The sequence below is a fragment of the Mesitornis unicolor genome, unplaced genomic scaffold (assembly GCF_000695765.1).
Source record: "Mesitornis unicolor isolate BGI_N332 unplaced genomic scaffold, ASM69576v1 scaffold20383, whole genome shotgun sequence".
Taxonomy (NCBI): domain Eukaryota; kingdom Metazoa; phylum Chordata; class Aves; order Mesitornithiformes; family Mesitornithidae; genus Mesitornis; species Mesitornis unicolor.
This window is the reverse complement of record NW_010174278.1, coordinates 1-17,496: the sequence shown is the minus strand read 5'-3', so window position 1 is coordinate 17,496 and position 17,496 is coordinate 1. Positions and strand designations below refer to the sequence as shown.

At 46.9% G+C, this 17,496-nt stretch overlaps 2 protein-coding genes across 2 annotated transcripts; one reads left to right on the top strand and one right to left on the bottom strand.

Annotated features, from left to right (window-relative positions):
- The first annotated feature begins 1,469 nt into the window (after window positions 1-1,469).
- On the top strand, window positions 1,470-5,615 carry NKRF (NFKB repressing factor). The gene is made up of 2 exons (XM_010180996.1): window positions 1,470-1,587; window positions 3,628-5,615. Exons 1-2 carry the CDS (start codon window positions 1,482-1,484, stop codon window positions 5,613-5,615), a joined length of 2,094 nt encoding a protein of 697 aa, XP_010179298.1. The 5' UTR covers window positions 1,470-1,481.
- A 3,587-nt stretch (window positions 5,616-9,202) lies between these two features.
- LOC104535601 (ubiquitin-conjugating enzyme E2 A) lies at window positions 9,203-17,431 on the bottom strand (the record flags this gene model as incomplete). The annotated part of the gene is made up of 4 exons (XM_010180997.1): window positions 9,203-9,975; window positions 10,375-10,463; window positions 11,985-12,074; window positions 17,406-17,431. Coding segments are annotated over 4 exons (334 nt in total), but the record flags the coding sequence as incomplete, so codon positions are not given.
- Between the last annotated feature and the right edge of the window lie 65 nt (window positions 17,432-17,496).

The following is a 17,496-nucleotide window of genomic DNA, read 5'->3' as shown; positions in this document are numbered from 1 at the left end:
AGGGGAGACATGAGCAGCAGACTTAGGCGTGATGCAGTGCAGAGAGCCATTATCAGTGAGGATGTTTCCCCAAAGCTCGTGTTGTGCACAAATGGGCACAGTGAACAGGCTGCGCTGTTAAAGAGTGGTTGCAGCTTTACTTAAAATTGTCTGGGGAAGGGAGGGGACCCGCAGCTTTCTCTGGAACTGCCTTTTGCTGCTTGGAAGGAGCTGTTGTTGCTGTATCAAGTGAATAACTTCAAAGTTTGGGGGATTTTTGTTGTTGTCTCTTAAGCCTGTTGGGTTTTAGTTTGGCGTTCAGGTTTTGTTGTTGGTTTGGGATTTTTTTTAAACATTGATCACTTGCTGGCTGAAGACAACACGTTTGTCAGAGTAAACACGAACCAGGGACCCGCAGGTGCAGCAGGGACCATAGCAGCGTGTGTTCGGGTTCTTGCCCAGTAGCGTAAATGGATCTGGTTTCTGCCTGGCCCTCTCAGTCGGGAACAGGAGGGCATTCCTTGGGTGGAGAGTGAGCAGACTTCCAGAGCCCTTGGAGCACTGGTATTTAAAAGCTGGTGCAAGCTATTGCAGGACCAGCTGTTGGGACAGTTGTGGACTCCTGCCCACGGGCAGTGTCCTGATGCTTTTTGACTTCTGAAGATGAGCACAGCATTCAACAGGTGCAGGATTGCTTTTTCTTCTTCCTGAACCACAGTGCAAAGCTGTCGGAGGCCACTTTTAAGGCTGTGTTTATAGGTTGTTCTTGGTTAGAAAGGTTTGGGGTTTTTTTCTTGTTCAGCTTCAGCCATGCAGGTGGATGAAAACATGTGACGGATCCCTGGAGCACTGGAAAACGGGCACGGTCGGGGGTGTAAGGTCAGGAGGGGTGGGCTGGTGCAGCGCATGTCCTGCCCGCGCGGGGCTGAGCACGCCGCAGGGCCAGGGCTTGCGCAGCGCCCGTGCCAGCCACAGCACCTCTGTCTGATTTAAGACGTTCCAGCCAAGCTAGAAATGAGTATGGCTTTTTAAAGAGTGGTCGGTACAGGCTGAGCAGTGCCTTTGTCATCTCACAGCCGCGATTTCAGTGCTGGTGACGTACGGTCTGCAGCTGCTGACCCAGACAAGGCTTCGGTGCCGTCGGTCGCTCCTGCGCGTAGCTCACTGAAGCTGCAGTGCGCAGGGAGACTTCTGCTTCTCCACATCCCTGTGCTCCTCAGTGTTCCTAGGAGCTCTGCCAAATGCTGTATCTTGACAGATAATGTATTTACATTTACATTTAAAGCACCGTCCGCTTGGTGTCTGCATGGTTTGTTACTCGCAAGTGGGTTCACTTAGAGCCAGGTAGTTTGTCTTCCCTTGCACCAGGTCCTGTGTCTCAGGTAGCTTTAGTTCTTGTTTTGCATAATAAAAGCTTGTGTGTGCACGTGTGTGTGTTGTCTCTGTGGGACCAGTTCTAAAGTGGTTTGCTGTTAAATCCACGCAGATACGGCTCGCAGGTCATGGAGAAGGTTCTCAAGATGGCTGAAGGGATCGACATCGGGGAAATGCGGACGTACGAGTTGGTCCCTAGCAGGAAGCTAAAAAGACACCGTTCTCCGTCCGACAGTGAGTATATCCGCCTGTGTGCCCTTCGCTGGCGCTGCTGGGTGGGCATTAGTGGGAGCGTGGGGAGAGCAGAGCACCACGGGGCTGCCCCTGAGAGAGCCCGTGCAGCAAATGGAAGAGAAGCGCCTGTGATGTGCTCTGCTGGGCTGCAGCCGTTTTCCCCTCCTCTGCCACGTTGTGGCGTATACATAATTCATGCAGAGTTCTCTTTTTGCTTAAGAAAATACAGTTTTTCATTTAAATTATCAGGCAATCGATTTTCCGTAGTGATAGTGTTAGGGAATTGAATGCATGCAACGAAGGATCTGTCTGCCCTTCCTCACCGTGGTGAGGGGTGTTGTTCCGTGGAGGTGTGGAGTTCAACTCACTGATTGTGAGTTACGACCTACCTGGAGCATTGGGTGCTTGGCAGGGAAGGGGGTTAGTTTTAATGGTTTCTTTCCTCCCTACTGGGCCTGGAAGAGTGAACAGAACTAAGCCTGTGTCAGCCCAGGCCACGGTCTCAGGGATTGACGTTCCAGCTGTAGCTCTTCCAGTGCAGGAAATGCAGCAGCTCTGGCTGGCAGCGCAGCGTCTCCAGCGCCTTCAGAGCTTGCTGTGCTCTCTCTGGAGGGAGGTAGGGAGGGGGAATCGTTCCTGCGTGCAGGCACAGGCTGTGGAAGCACAAATGGTTGGACAGCACAGGACTCCTCTAAGCTTGGATATAATCCCCAGCTCTGCCAAAGTTTCTTCCCTTGCTGTGACACCCAGCAATGTTTCTGTGCTTCTGTGAGCTGGCTGCAGAACTGAGAAGAATACTGCTTTTCTCCCATGTTTTGTCTGTCTCAGGCAGCAGCTCTGAGGGGAAGGGTTCCCTGTTGCCTGTTACAGGCAGCATAAAGAGCTGTTCTGCTGGTGGGAGCCTTTAGGTGCTGCTGCAGTGCTGTCATCAAAATACCAAACTGAGCAAGAAACGTAAACCTTGCCATAATTCATCAAGACTGAAGAATTTAACACGTCTAAGAACTTTGCCACCTGATTGAATATGAGGACCTGTTTATGCCATATGCGGTGTTTTTTTTCACCTGCGGTGAACTATGCCACAACAAATACACTGTCGTAGTGTGATGTCCAGATCGATGTGTTGCCTGACCTGTATTACAGCTGCACACATTGGCATTGGATTAGGGAGCTCATTCCAGGATGCTGAGGTGGCCTTGTGCTCCTCGATGGAGTTACACACGTAGCACTTCAGCATGTGGGAGCTAAATCCTCCACAGGAGGTCTTGTGTAACTGCCTTTTAAATGTGACACATTTGCTTCTCAGCGATTTGGTTCTCATTTTCTGCAGTAGCTGCGCATATCAGGATAATCTGCATCATTTGCATTTCTTCTGGGTAAGAACCAGGAGGTCTACCAGTAATCTGTCATGGGCCCCCCAGCCGCTGCAGCTGCTGCCTGAGGCCCGGGCAGATTCTTCCATGTTTGGTGCCAAGGGTACTTGTATTTACAGAAAATAACGCTTCTGTTAGCACTGTCATTAACGGCCCCGTGTGTTTTAGAAAGGAGTTCTAAGCCCTGTGTGTTGCTCCATCAAATGAGAAGATAACGGGGTTTATCTGGGGTCATCCTGCAGTGCTGCGGCAGAGTCAGAGCTGAGGCTCTAGTCCCGCTGTGGTGTTTGGTCTTATTTGCCATAGTTTTCACTTGCTTTGGTAGCTTTCAGTGGGTTCACCACAGAGATGACTGGCCAGGTTCAGTGGGCAACATTATGGGGCAGAGCAAGTGATTTGGGCCTCAAATCCATGCAATTAAATATGTAGAGATTCTTGTATGGTAGTGGTGGAGCTGGAGATACTGCTGTAGTGACCTGCACAAGAACAAATGGTCTTATTTGATCAATGGGGAAGGTTTTTGGAAGGAAACCTTTGGCTTTGTGGCAAAAAAGTGGAAATCTCGTGTTCAGGGCCTGCAGGCTCCTCCTGGAGATCGCTCTGTGAAAACGTTGTCTCCCTGTCATAGCACGTGTTGGTAATCTTGGCATTTTCTTCCACCCTGCAGGTCCAGAGCCAGAAGAGATTCCTGAGCCGCCCAAAAAGATGGTCCCCAGATTCCGGGTGCGACCGCGTTTTGAACCCATACACTTTGTCACCAGTGCTGCGAAGGATGACAAGAAGGAAGACTCTCTGGATCACCAGACACAGGAGGTGAACCAGGAGGCAAATACAAACAGCACAGTGCAGCCAGCTGAAAGCTGCACGAATTCTTTTGCAAGCACGTGGGAGGTGGACCCCCAGCTCTCCAGCCCCGCTGGGTCTGGCCTTGCAGGCCAGGCTGCAGCGGCCAAGAAGGCTGTGAACAGCACGGACTCGACCACAAGCAGCATGCTGCAGGTCTCTGTTTCTCCCGCAGCTGTCCAGTCTGCATCAGAGACTTTCCCTCCGTCAGCTATAATGCTGAAGCAGAGTTTTATTGAGAAACTGTCAGCAGCCGTCTGGAAAAATCTTGCTAGCCCAGATGCAAACAGTGGGACTGATAAAATTAACTATACCTATCTTTTGACGCGTTCGATTCAGGCATGCAAGACAAATCCTGAATATATTTATGTTCCTCTGAAAGAAATTGCCCCCGCTGACCTCCCCAAAAGCAAGAAGCTCCTGACAGATGGCTTCGCTTGTGAAGTGCGATGTCAGAACGTCTACCTGACCACTGGGTACGCCGGCAGCAAAAACGGCTCCAGGGATCGTGCCGCGGAGCTGGCGGTGAAGCTGCTGAAGAAGCCTGTGGAAGTTCGAGTCATTCAGCGGAAGTTCAAGCACACCTATCACGAAGACCTGGTGGTGTGCGAGGCAGGCGTGAGCCACCCGGATTTCCCTCCTGCTCTCAAGCCTCACGAGGAGTTTTTAGTTGCCAACAGGGACTGTGTCCCGATGCAGCCTGGTACTGAATCCGTGAAAGGTTCTGCTAACACCAACAAACACTGGACTAGTTTTGTCCTCACAGAGAATGCCAGCGATGCGATAGGAATACTTAACAATTCTGCCTCGTATAACAAAATGTCTGTTGAGTACAAATACGAGTTAATGCCCAACCGCTCGTGGCGGTGTCAGGTGTATCTGCAAGATCACTGCCTGGCCGAGGGATTTGGCACTAAGAAGACCAGCAAGCACGCAGCGGCCGAGGAGGCACTGAAAATTCTGCAGAAGATGCAGTCAAATATCACAGCCATCAAAGTGACTCAGGTTCAGAAAGTGGGCTGCTCGTCGCGGGGCTCTGGCCGGAAGAAGGACCTGAAGGACCTCGTGGTCTACGAGAACTCCAGTAATCCTGTGTGCACGCTGAACGACACCGCCCAGTTCAACAAGATGACGGTGGAGTACGTCTTCGAAAGGATGACCGGCATGCGGTGGAAATGCAAGGTGCTGCTTGAAGACGAATTCATCGCAGAAGCAGTTGGAGTGAAGAAATCTGTCAAGCATGAGGCAGCAGAGGAAGCTGTGAAAATCCTCAAAAAGACTCAACCAACCGTTGTCAATAACCTGAAGAAAGGCACCATCGAAGACGTCATCTCCAGAAATGAGATCCGGGGTCGATCGGCAGAAGAGGCTTTCAAACAGAAGATCAAAGAAGACAACATTGGGAATCAAATTTTAAGAAAGATGGGCTGGACAGGTGGGGGCCTAGGGAAAGACGGGGAAGGAATCAGGGAGCCCATTTCAGTGAAGGAGCAGTTTAAAAGGGAAGGACTTGGGCTTGATGTAGAAAGGGTGAACAAAATCGCTAAAAGAGACATCGAGGAGATCATTCGAAACTATGCACGCTCAGAAAGTCACATTGACTTGACTTTCTCTAGAGAACTGACCATGGATGAGCGGAAGCAGATCCATCAGATTGCCCAAAAGTACGGTCTAAAAAGTAAATCTCACGGGCAGGGCCACAACAGATACTTGGTGGTGAGCAGGAAGCGGCGCAAGGAGGATCTGTTGGACCAGCTGAAGCAAGAGGGGCAGGTGGGGCACTACGAGCTCATCATGCCTCAAGCAAACTGAGGTTTGCTGTCCCCTTCCCCCGAGACTGAGCTGCTGAGGCATTTGACGAAAGACACAGATGCTGCATTTTTTTTGTTGTGGGTCATATTAATGCTGAAGTCTTTTACTTCATTAATATAATTTCTAAAATGGTAGACATTTAGAACTGCCCCAAGTTCTGTTCGAGTATATTAGCACAACCCAAAAGCAGTAGTGCTGTTACTGTGTGTCTTTGATATTACTTGTTCCTCCACATTTTAATAGTTTTGTAATAGCAAAACCACACGTCCAATGAGAAGGAATTTGACATCATTTAAAAGTACAGTTCCCTTACTATTCTTGACCAAGGAAGAAGGAAAAAAAGCCTTTTTTTAAAAAGTAAAATAGTAAAAAGCAAAGGAAATGCAGTCTGGGGGTGGTAAACCTGTATGTAAAGTTGGTATTAATGACAATAAAAATAAAATTTTATTTCTGGAAAAAAGCAGGATTTGTCACACTTTGTATAAACAAAAAAAAATTGTGAGAACTCTGTTCTTGAGAAATGCAGAGTCTTGTCTCTGCTGTGTATGTATGTACAGAGATGTCCTTAATCTGTTTAACAGCAGAGTTTTATTCAGAGATTTCTACCTTGAGTCTCCCAGACTGAGCATTACCGACTGCGCCGTCACCGTGGGTGCGTTGGACTGGGAGGATTCCGGTGCTTCACTGCGCAGCGCTGCGTGACGTGCAGATACCACGGTGAGGTGTGAAATGTAACGACCGGCAGTGACGGCAGAGCCCACGCTCAGAGACGCTTGTGGGGACTGTTGCATAACTTATTTTTGTACATTGAATATAAGCTCTTTAATCCTCAGCAAAATCAGATCTGTGGCTCATTGTTCTCTGCCCCATCGCTGTACCTGTGCTCCCGTACGTCAGGAGTGAGCTCCCTGGTGTTGCTCTGACGCGTGGTGTGACTGGGGCAGCCGGGACTGCAGCCTCTGCCTGTGCAGTGCTGCGGATGGGGAGCTGGGAGCTGTGCTCGCTTTGTGCCTGGAGAGCACAGAGGTTGGGACCTGACCTTGGAGGAGCCAAGAGTGAGATGTGAGAGGTGCTGCAGTGTGGGGGTTTAGGGGTTTTTTTTTTTTCCTTGTGTTTTTTTTGTTGTTTTTTTGTGATGATGCTGTAGCATAAAGCTCATCCTAATGGAACCTTCTTATTTTTTGATGTTTTATTTATATTTACATTTGCTGTTTTATTCTCCCATGGGCTTGTGTCTCAGCTATTGCTTGTTTTCCTGCTACCTGTTTGTCTCTCCATGTTTTTACATCATCAAAATTTATTTTTTTTTTTTAATTTTTCTAGCCTCCTGTGCCGGTTTCTGTTTTAAATTCTCTCAGTGTGGAGGACAGTGTGGCTGACCTCTACTGATGGAGCAGAATATCCCTGTGATGTGCAGTTAGAGGCATCGCCATCACCAGCGTGAAAGGGCAGAGGCTGTGCTGGCAGCACAGGCTCCTTCAGGAAGAGGAGCACGGCCGTTCCCTCGCCGGCTTTGCCCGGGTGGCTGCAGCACAAAATCTGCTGCCTTGGACACTGGGCTTGAAAAACGTGCTGCTTTGTAGAAAAAAAAAAAAAAAAATTAAAAAAATTGACCTGGCAGTTAATTCTGAAAGTGCGTTGGGGTTTTGGTCGTCTTGTTTGAGGTGGGTTTTTTTTGTTTTGTTTTGTTTGTTTTGGTGGGGTTTTTTTTGTTTTTTGTCTGTGTGCCATTCCCTCTTTGCTGCTGAATTCTGCTCTCAGGAGTGCTGGGCTCGAGCAGATGGTGCTGTAGGCGTGCAAGAAGCCCGGCACTTTAGGCTGATATTCCCGCACGCAGGAGCGCAGCTCCCTCTCCCTGACTTGGATGTGCGGCAGGTCCTCAAGGCTTGGTGATGCTGAGCAAGGCAGGTGAGCTATTTTTTTTTTTTAAATTATTTTCTATTTTAATTTCAGCTCTGTGTTACTCTTGCTTCTGGTTGCCTTGAAAGTTCACCCCATCAATTTTTGTTGTTTTTTTCCCAGTGACTAGCAAGACAAATACAAAACCAGGACTGATCTGAGGGCTTCGCTGACATTTGCACGACTTGGGCCGTTCAGCAAGGGGGGGGTCCTGCTTGCAGCCATCGTTACAGCTGTACAGGGGCAGTGGGTAAGGTGCTCTTGGGTGTCCAGTTTTCCTTTCCATGCAGGTGGTGGGGGTTGTGTTTTGGTTTTTCCACTTGTCTGTAACTCAGTGCAACCAAGGTGCTCACGGCTTGGCTGCCTCTGACCTGGGCAAGTTTTGCAGAGGGAACGCTTAAGAAACACAGGGTTGCTCAAGGCAGCCTCACTGTCCTGCCCTCTCTGTACAGGAGCCACACTGCCCGTTAGGAAAGCCAGCAGGTGTAAGGTGGGCAGGACAGCGGGGGTAGAAAGGCACTGGTCCATGTGAGACAGGGTCTGAGCTGTCAGCACAGCAGATACAAATCCCCATTTAATTTTTTTGAAAGAGCCTGGCAGCTTTTACCTCAGTCACAGAACTAAGCAGCAGCACCAGCTCCTGTTACATGTCAGTCATTTGAACTCCCAATCATAAGGCAGGAGGAAAATAAACATGGTGTCTGTATCATTCATTACTGAGCCCACTGAGTTCCTGTAACCAACTCATTATCAGAGGCTGCTTTTGGTTTTGTCAGCAGTTGTGCTGAGCTTCCTGCAGCTTCTTTTCTTCTTGTTTTTGCCACGATTTGTGTCCGTTTCTCCATTTCTCTGCTCGTCAGGGAGCCCAGCCTGGCCTTCCTCCTTCACCCCCGCACCTCCCAGGCTGAGGTTGATGCCCACACCACCACTGGGGCAGCTTCCACCCAGGCACAGCTGCCACAGAGGGTTCAGCTCCTGCTGGGTACGTGGTGCTTGATCCCACGGGAGACTCCTGCCACCCCCACTGAAATAACCACAGTTAAACACTTCTTGCCTATTTATACAATAAGCACTAAGGTTACACTTTATTTACAACTTTTGAAAAATGTACAGTTTCTTACATGGGTTACTTGTGCAAAGTTAAACTTCTCAACTAACAGACCAATGTGCACACGAAAGACACTGGAACAGTGGACAACACAATGGTAGGTTTCATCCCACACTGCTGCTTCAGGTACTGTATCCAAACATACAAACTTTGCCTTACAAAAGAATGAGTCTGGCCTTACAGATGTTTTTTTCAGAGTTGAAAAAATACTTTCATAAAACTGAAGGGAAACTAAACTCAAGCATGCAGCAGCAGCTCACACAAACCGCAAAGTAATCGACAACGAGCAGAAACTGCAGCCTCCAGTGCCCACCCCAGACTTGATCCAAAAACTTTCCACAAGGCAAAGCTGAAACCCAAAGAACTTATCTTTCTCAGCTAAAGATAAGGGGTGGGAGACAGACACTGCAGGAGTGCTACCTCTTCCTCAGTGTGGAAGGCCCTTGCCTCACGGTGCCACAGCTCTGCCTGCGTTGTGCAGCAATGCCTCAGTGACAGACGATTGCAACTGAAGCAGCCTCTGTAGGCATGTCCTTTAAAATAAAATTAAAAAAGAAGGCGGGTTGTTTCTCACCCTTAGAGTACCACAACTGTAGTGATTTATGTATACCTGTACATAAATCTTGCAGGTGAAGTGCAGAAGTAACTAGCATTGCACCATCTCACAACGTATTTTAATTGGAATCAATTTAAGAGTTTTGTTGTTTGTTTTCCCCCATGAGTAAGGAGCTGATAAACCAATACAAAAGGGAAACATGAGGTTATTTCTTCACTCAGTACTTACAAATGCAGTGGGGTCTAAACCAATAGAGGTAAATGACCAGCCTGGACAGATCAGCACTTTAGTTAATACCAGTTAAAAAATGTGTATGTATATAAACATCCCTTTTGTCAAGCTACACATAAGCATCACTGTGTATAACACAATTACAATTAAAAGCTTAGTGTACACTACAGAAATGCACAATACTGCCCTAAGACTGGAGAGGGACCACAGAAAATGATTTCAGCATCAGTAACTCTTTTGCAAGTAACCCAAGTACAGAACACTTGACTTCAAAGTGGGTGCTTTCTGATGTCCAAGGAGGAGAAGCTTCAGCAGGGGAGGGTGGCAACAGCACAACAGCTATTCTGCTTTCAAAGTAAATGCTAGGAGGAAAAAGATGACTCGGACACTTTGTTTATTTTCCTCATCAACAGAGTGTTCATTTGCATCATCCTGGGTCAACAGTCACGCCAGCTCTGTTCTACTATTGCAGAGACCCGTTTTTCGTATTCCCGCTTATTCTCTTGGTATAGCTGAGCTGCCTGGCTGTTTGCTGGACTGTTGGGATTTGGCTCATCCAGTAGAGACTGCGCAAAGAGAAAAAGATTCTTAGGCACTTGGCAGTAAGCAGTTTCCCAACATACTCCTAAAGCTATCCACAGTAACAGGAGTGCAGAAGTCAACCGAGGCACAGGTTGGGCGCACTGCGTTGCTCCAGTTGTGACTCACTGGAAGCCTCCACTCTCAGTCTTACTGCTGGTGGTGCTCGACTGACAGCCAAACGGAGCAGTCGCAGGCTGGGTCCCCTCAGTGACACCCACTGTCACTGTCCAGGCCCTTTACGTCTAGGAAGTATTGATACTGCACCAAATGCCAAGCACAGTTGCTGTACCTGGCTATCAGGGGTATCAGGGGTAAGAAGTGTTTCCCAAGCTTGTCCAAGCATCCTAGTTTCACTCTGCCTTTTCATGCAGAGATGTTTTTACCTGTATGGATGTTAAGATGGAGGAGACATCGTAGGTAGGACTCCAACGATTCTGAAGAATATCCAGACATATACTACCATCTGCATAGACTAGAAAAGGTTCAAGAAGAAGGGCTTAGAACAGAAGCTGTACAGCTACTCAGTTCTTTTTCCTACTATTGCCTGACCTTCAAAAACCCATGCACTGACAAACACTACAAAAATCAAAAGCATCTGACAGACTTAAGCCCAGCAAACAAGCCTGTAGGTAGGAAGACGTGAAGCTTGTCACCAACAGCTGCCCGAGGGATTTAAACTCAACCTTTGCTTATTCTTCAACATCGATCCTCTGCGACACTGCAACTACCACTACAGAACAGACTAAAAAACATTAATAGATTTTAAGGAAAAAAAAAATTAAAACTACCCACAAGGGAACCAATTACAGAACATGAGCAAAAAGCTGTTCACACACAAGGCTTTCCCAGAAAGTACCTACAACAGTCAGTGCCTGTCTCACAGCAGCTTTAGAGAAAGCTCCCTCCACTACACTTCACCCACATATGCTTGCTTGCTACACTTGAAAGTTTCAGGTATTTCTTGCTTGAAAGAGTCCAGCAGGGCCACAGAGATGCTGGAGGGAGTGGAGCATCTCCTGCTGAGGAGCGGCTGAGGGAGCTGGGGCTCTTGAGCTTGGAGCAGAGGAGACTGAGGGGTGCCCTCATTCCTGGGGATCCATTGGGAAAGGGCAGTGTCAGGAGGAAGGAGCCAGGCTCTGCTCTGGGATGGCCAATGCCAGGACAAGGGGCAATGGTCCCAAGCTGGAGCACAGGAGGTTCAAGCTGAAGATGAGGCCAAAGTCTGTCAGTGTGAGGGTTATGGAGCATGGCCCAGGCTGCCCAGAGAGGTTGTGGAGTCTCCTTGTGTGGAGACACCCAAAGCCCTGGCCGTGTTCCTGTGTGACTGCTCTGGTGATCCTGCTGTGGCAGGGGTTGCACTGGGGGAGCTTTCCAGGTCCCTTCCAACTCCTGACATTCTGTGATTCTTCACAAATCTAGTATTTGTTTGGAGGCAAGGAATACATCTTTAATTACCAAGGAAGGGGATTAATTAAATGATATTATCACTGGCTACATAGCTGGAAACTAGCACTACATTTCAATGTCTGTCATTCTTAGAGGCATTTTTGGGCAGAAAAGTGCTAAGATGACCGCATTCAGCAATGCCATTATCCTGTGTATGCAATATGTTTAGACAAATGTCCAAGGCACTGCTATCTGAGTACAAAATTCTTCCATAAGGTTTAACAACAGGCAGCTGAGAGAGAAAAGCTTCTCATCCATGCTGTGTGGTAACACACAAAAGGTAAGAGGCTGCTTTCATTGCCCCTTTCATTTCAAGCCCAAGCACTGCTCGCATATTCATCCCTACCAAAACTATGTAGAACCACACTGGAATTTTGCTAACTTATTTGCTAGAGGAAACTTCTATAATAACCAGACCTTTTTCTAGAGCACTATGGCAGCCTATTAAAAAAAAACTAAAACCAAAACCAACCAACCACCACCTACACACACAAACAAAAAACCCCACCACCAACCAACCAAAACAAAGCACTGTCTAAGTACTTACCATTCGGATGGAACATTTTAGAGACAAATCTAACAGTAGGTGGCTTATTCGGATATTCTTCCGTGAATTCTATTGTAAGTTTGAAAGTTCCTGGAGTTGAAAGAGAAGTAACCTTTATTCAGCATGAATTTACACAAGAGATGAGTAAGCAGCATCCCTCCACAAGCGCAAACGGAGAGTTACTGTGCTCATACACACAAGCTGGATAAGGAATACAGACTGCTCAGTCCTACAATGATTCTTCTGCTCCTGGAGTTAATCTTTAACTCTGGAATCCTAGACAGTACTGGTATGAGAGTTTCTTCTGTGACTTACACTTATTGCTAAAACCACCGCCCCAAAAGATTTGTTTAAGGAAATAAATTTGCCCTTCCACAAAGCCTAATCCCAGTGCACTATAAAATCAACACGAGTGGGTGTATAACCATCTGTGTAACAGGCCATAGTTTAGTAAGTCCTAGAGATTGGAATATGCCATCCTGACAAGGACCTTCTGGTTTATTTCCTGTTTACATTTCAAGTAAATACATTCTTATCCACAGCTGTAAGGTAATCAGATCTTGTAAAAAAAGCAGTATTGAAAGCAGCACCCAAACCAGACACTTAAAACAAAAATCTGGTTATTTACTTCACACTAACTAGTCTTCCTCTGACAAGAGCCCATGAAGCAGAAACAGAACTGTGTAAAGTCCCAACCCAACCATTTTAACAGCCCGCACCAACACAAGTTATTTTAGCCCTTCTCCTCAGGCTGTGACAATCTGAGAAGTCACCAACTAAGCTGCATGAAGACAGGTCCAAGGGATTGAGCACCACTTGTAATTCGGATCAGTAACTAAGGAACTCCACACTCTGCACTTCAAAACACAGGAGCTATTGCCCCAGACCAGCCAATCCAGGACGCAGTTTATTAAGTTCTTGGGTATGCCCAGAGAGAAATACCTGAAGCACCTTCATATATGTATAAATACATAGCTCTCCTGTAAAAGGCATGTACCTTACAGCAACAGTTGTGACAAGCTGCCAGGGCAGACATTACTGTTTCTGAACAGGCACTCTTACATACGAGTGACAGTTCCCCCTCCCCGCCAACACCGAGTCCCCAAATTTAAACTCTGGGGCTCAGATCTAAAGCTCATCCTTGCATGCTACTGTGAGGGAGTTTTCCAGCACTACTATAATTAATGCATTCCTTCACCTGGCTGGCAAACATGCACCAACAGTTGGTGGCCAGAGAACAGAGTTTTTCAATCCCTCTTCCTTTTTTTTTTCAGATCTGCAAGAACCTGCAGCATTTCCCAGGAAATTATAAATTTCCTTTATAAGAACTAAACTGTAACACTGAGTTGCAAGAAATGAAGGTCACTGCTTTGATGTTCCAGTGTGCATACAAAGACACAGTACAGATGCTTCAGAGCTCTCTGCACAGCAGTGGCAAGTATCAGCGTGCTAAAAATAAGTTTTTGCACGTTTGTTATTTATTAGCGGCCTAACAACGTCAGAGCAGAGAGCCAACAGCATGCTATCTTACTGTAAAACCAGAGGAGCAAGAATAGCAAAGATTGATCAGATTAGCAGAAGTCTGCAGTGGGGCTTCCAAGCTTTCCTCCAGCTAATCTAGAGGCACAGCACCAGATCCGAGATTGGACTGAAAGCCAAAATTGGAAAGTTCGTTAACAACTTCTACTGGCTGCAAACATCAGCTCGGGAGCACCTTTCCTCCCTACACAGTGACAACCCCAAGCAATACTGGCCCTTCACAATCGAATGTTTAGATTTGATTCTAAACCTTTGAGATTCCCAGCTCTCCCTGCTCCAGTTCTGGTGCTCAGCAGCCTCCCTAGGAGGCAAGAAAAGCAGGCATTTCCTTCTCTGGAAGAGTGATTAAGCAAGCAGTAGGCTGAAAACCAGGCACAAACCATCAAATAGCAGAGTTCAAGAAGCGTACTTGAGAAATTAATGCTTTTCTAGAACACCTAAGTGGGAGCAGAGGGGACTGCTAAGGTGGTCATAAAGTAGTAACAAGGGCAGAGAAGGGTCTTAGAATCCATCTAAAGCCACAGAAAGGAAGGGAAGCTCTCTGATCACCAGGGACAGGATAGCATTACTTTCAACACAGATCTGAGGGAGTGGTTAGACAGCTCCCAGCTGGAGTATCTACCTACTCAGATTCACAAGCCAAAACCCAAAGCGGCAATGCCACTTTGCAAGAGCTCCACAGTATGCAACACCTCGCTGCTGAGCTTTATTAAAGGACAAATCCAGAGATTCGATGATCCAAAGTCCAAGGGTCACTCACACTGAAAGCCCACACAAGTGAAACAGGCATCACAACACACACTGCTGGGGATGAGGCTTTCGGTGCCCAACTTCTTCTGACACTTTTTTGAAAGCTTTCAACTGCTATTCCTTGCAACTTACCCTAGACAGCCAATCTTAAAAGACAGATTATCATATTCGCTGTCATTATTGATATTAGGATCATCAATGGCCCTAAGAGAACATTCTCTTCTCTCTCACACATACGTACCGTGGTGATCTGTTTCTCCTACCTCAGGATGCTAACAGGGAGGCTGTTCCATGACCTGTGCGCTGACCCAAGTAACCCCTGCCAGAGCAGCACCCACGTTCCTGCCAGGCTCTTCTTGCTGCAAGGAGCAAGAGCAGCCCCCTTTATTCCACTGTCTATGAAACAGGGACGATCCTGTCCTCTCCCACATGGGGATACAGAACCCCTACGCCACAAGCAAGGAACAAACCATGCAGAAGGCAACTGCCTTGCTTCCTCTGTTCAAGCCTCCTGCACCATCACGGACAGGCAGGACACTACAACAGCTGTGTTACTTAACTCTCACTAAGCCAGGAATCCTGCACTAACCACGATATCATCATCCAGTTTCAGAGCAATGCGTCTGAAAGACTGGGAGAGCCTCAGTTTCCATCACTGTGGCAGCACCATCACTTTAGATGCCATACACATATAGATTCTTAGAAATAGGTGTAGGGCAGGATAAATATCCCCGAGGTCCTACTGCAGACACCTGCAATCGAATCCTCTTAAAGCAGAAGATGGAAGTTATGCTGCTGATCTAAATTAGTAGCTGCTCCTAGGCCGAGTCAGCCTGTGCATCGAGTTGTGAAAACACCCTCCAGAGTCTGGGGGCGGCGGGGAGGGCGGGCTGTTAGCTGCATTATGCTGCACAGCAAGCACGCACACATGGCTGAACTTGAAGTTTTCAGTTCAGACACAGCTAAGAAACCTCAGACGCTGAGACTGGAGAACAGCCTCACCAGAACGAGGATAAAGAACAATAATTCCCACAATGTTGAGATTATTGCAACTCTACTTCAACAACAACAACAAAAGAAATTCACAGGCTACTTTCACAGGAACTGAGGTATCTGAAGCCTTGCAGAATCACCAGGAAGTGACAGAGCCTAAAAACGCAACTACAAAGCGACTTCTGAAGAACACTGCCCCACAAAGGCTTCATGAGAAGGATTACAGAGCTCCAGTGCACCTTTGACTCACAACCAAGCCCAAACGAACAGCTCAATACTGCAAACGAAAATTCCCTTAATTTTACCCACATTAAACTAAACTGCATCTGACCCATGTTACCGTTATCTGAACTGTGCTACTATGCTCACTTAATGGGAAAGTGCAGCTGAGGCACCGAGACACCCGTATCTCCAGGCACCACTTAGTATTTTGTTATCTAGCACAACGTAAGATATGTCCCAGAGAAAAGGAGATAAGCACATCCTGCAACACAAGACCGATCTGTTTTCCTGAGCGCATACTGTGAAAACACACACTTTGCTATGAAAAGAGCAATCCATCACACACCGAGATCGTATTATTAGATCAACCAAAGCAGCAGGACAGCAGTCGCAGACCCCAGCATCTCTTTGAACTTCAAACTGCTCTGAGCGCAATGTGTCCTAAGTATCTGAGATAAAAACGCAACGCTGCCACAGTGGAAAGCACAGGTGAAATCAGGATGTCAGGGCTCTCAAAAGCAACCTGCAGCTAAACGGAAATATATGGGAAAAAAAGCCCTTATAGCATCTGTTAACCCCACACTGAGCTGGAAGAGCCTGAACATGGACACAACCTGCATTTTAGCACACTGCAAGGAAATGGCTTTCTGCTCCGAACAGCGAATCATTCCTTAGTGGCAGTGCACCAAAACCCAGAGTAGCTTAAGCAACCCTCAAAGAAGTTTAAGGGAGCCCTTCTTTAAGGTTTACACAGAACACATCTGGTCTACCATTATGCAACATATAGAATACTCAAGTTCTAAACATCAGACTTCTGAAGCAGCTACTATAGCAAGTTTCTTAACTAATCAAATACTATAAAAAAAATGTAAGAGTCTTCAGAGTTTTCTTAGGCCTGAAATATTTAAAATCTTCACAAGAAAAAAAAAATCTGCAATTTACAGGCACGCCCACAGGTGCTACCTCTGAGGATAAACACAAAGGAGTTAGCCAAGAACAACATAAGAGTTAAGGCATTTTTCCTATGCTTTTATCATGAGTCATGGAGATCTCCGATTAATTACAGCCTGCACTAAAAGTATCTGAAAAAAAAGAATGCAGCACTGATTTCACTTAGACAGTATTTCATGTCCAACAAGTTCTCACAAAGATGCTAAAATATTCATACAGCATCAATAAAGCTATAAAAGATAATAAGGCCAGACAGAAACTACCAGGACATACGTATGTTACGAGGACCTATTTAGTCAGCTTTTAAAGTTAAAAAGTTCTTTTAATCTTTAACTCTGAATGCTACCAATTGTATCAGTGAAGTAGATGCCAAGAAAAGAAAACCCAACAACCTACAGAAAGAAATCTGTTCTGAACTTCCTCAAGCATTCAGCCCATTTCCTACTTCAGCTGACTCACGTTGGGACTTACTCACAAAACGCTTCCAGCATCAGAAAAAACAGAACTCAAAAAAAGTAACAACAGTTCTATGCCAGGTTTCTGACAGCTGTCCAAATATGAGTGACCCTAAAAACACGATCCAGCGTTCAACAGAAAAGCCTGGAGATCCTTAAAGTGGTACGTTAAATTAGGTTTACGATAGTAACATTTAGCAATTATGAGCAAGTCCCTACAAGGTACTTTGTATGTTTCTGTAAATCAACATACCAATGTAAATCTACAACACTTTCTTGGAGAAGGAAAAAAAAAACCTCAACCAAAAAAAAACCAGAAAAAATATACTGACATAAACCCTGGATGCAGCACACGGATGCACGGCCAGGTGAACACGCACCCACGCCCCCTTTCCAGCCCCAGGCCCACACCTGTTGCAAAGCCCACGGCAGTGACACCCACGGCCGTCTCAAACTGCAGCAGTTTACCCCGAGAAAGCCAAACACCAGACCCACACGTAGGTACACTTACCGTCCTCGAAAGGGGTCCCTTCGGGCCTAGAGGAGGGAAGAAGCAGAGCACAGCGTTACGCCGCAGGCAGCCCAGCTCAGACCGCCCCCGG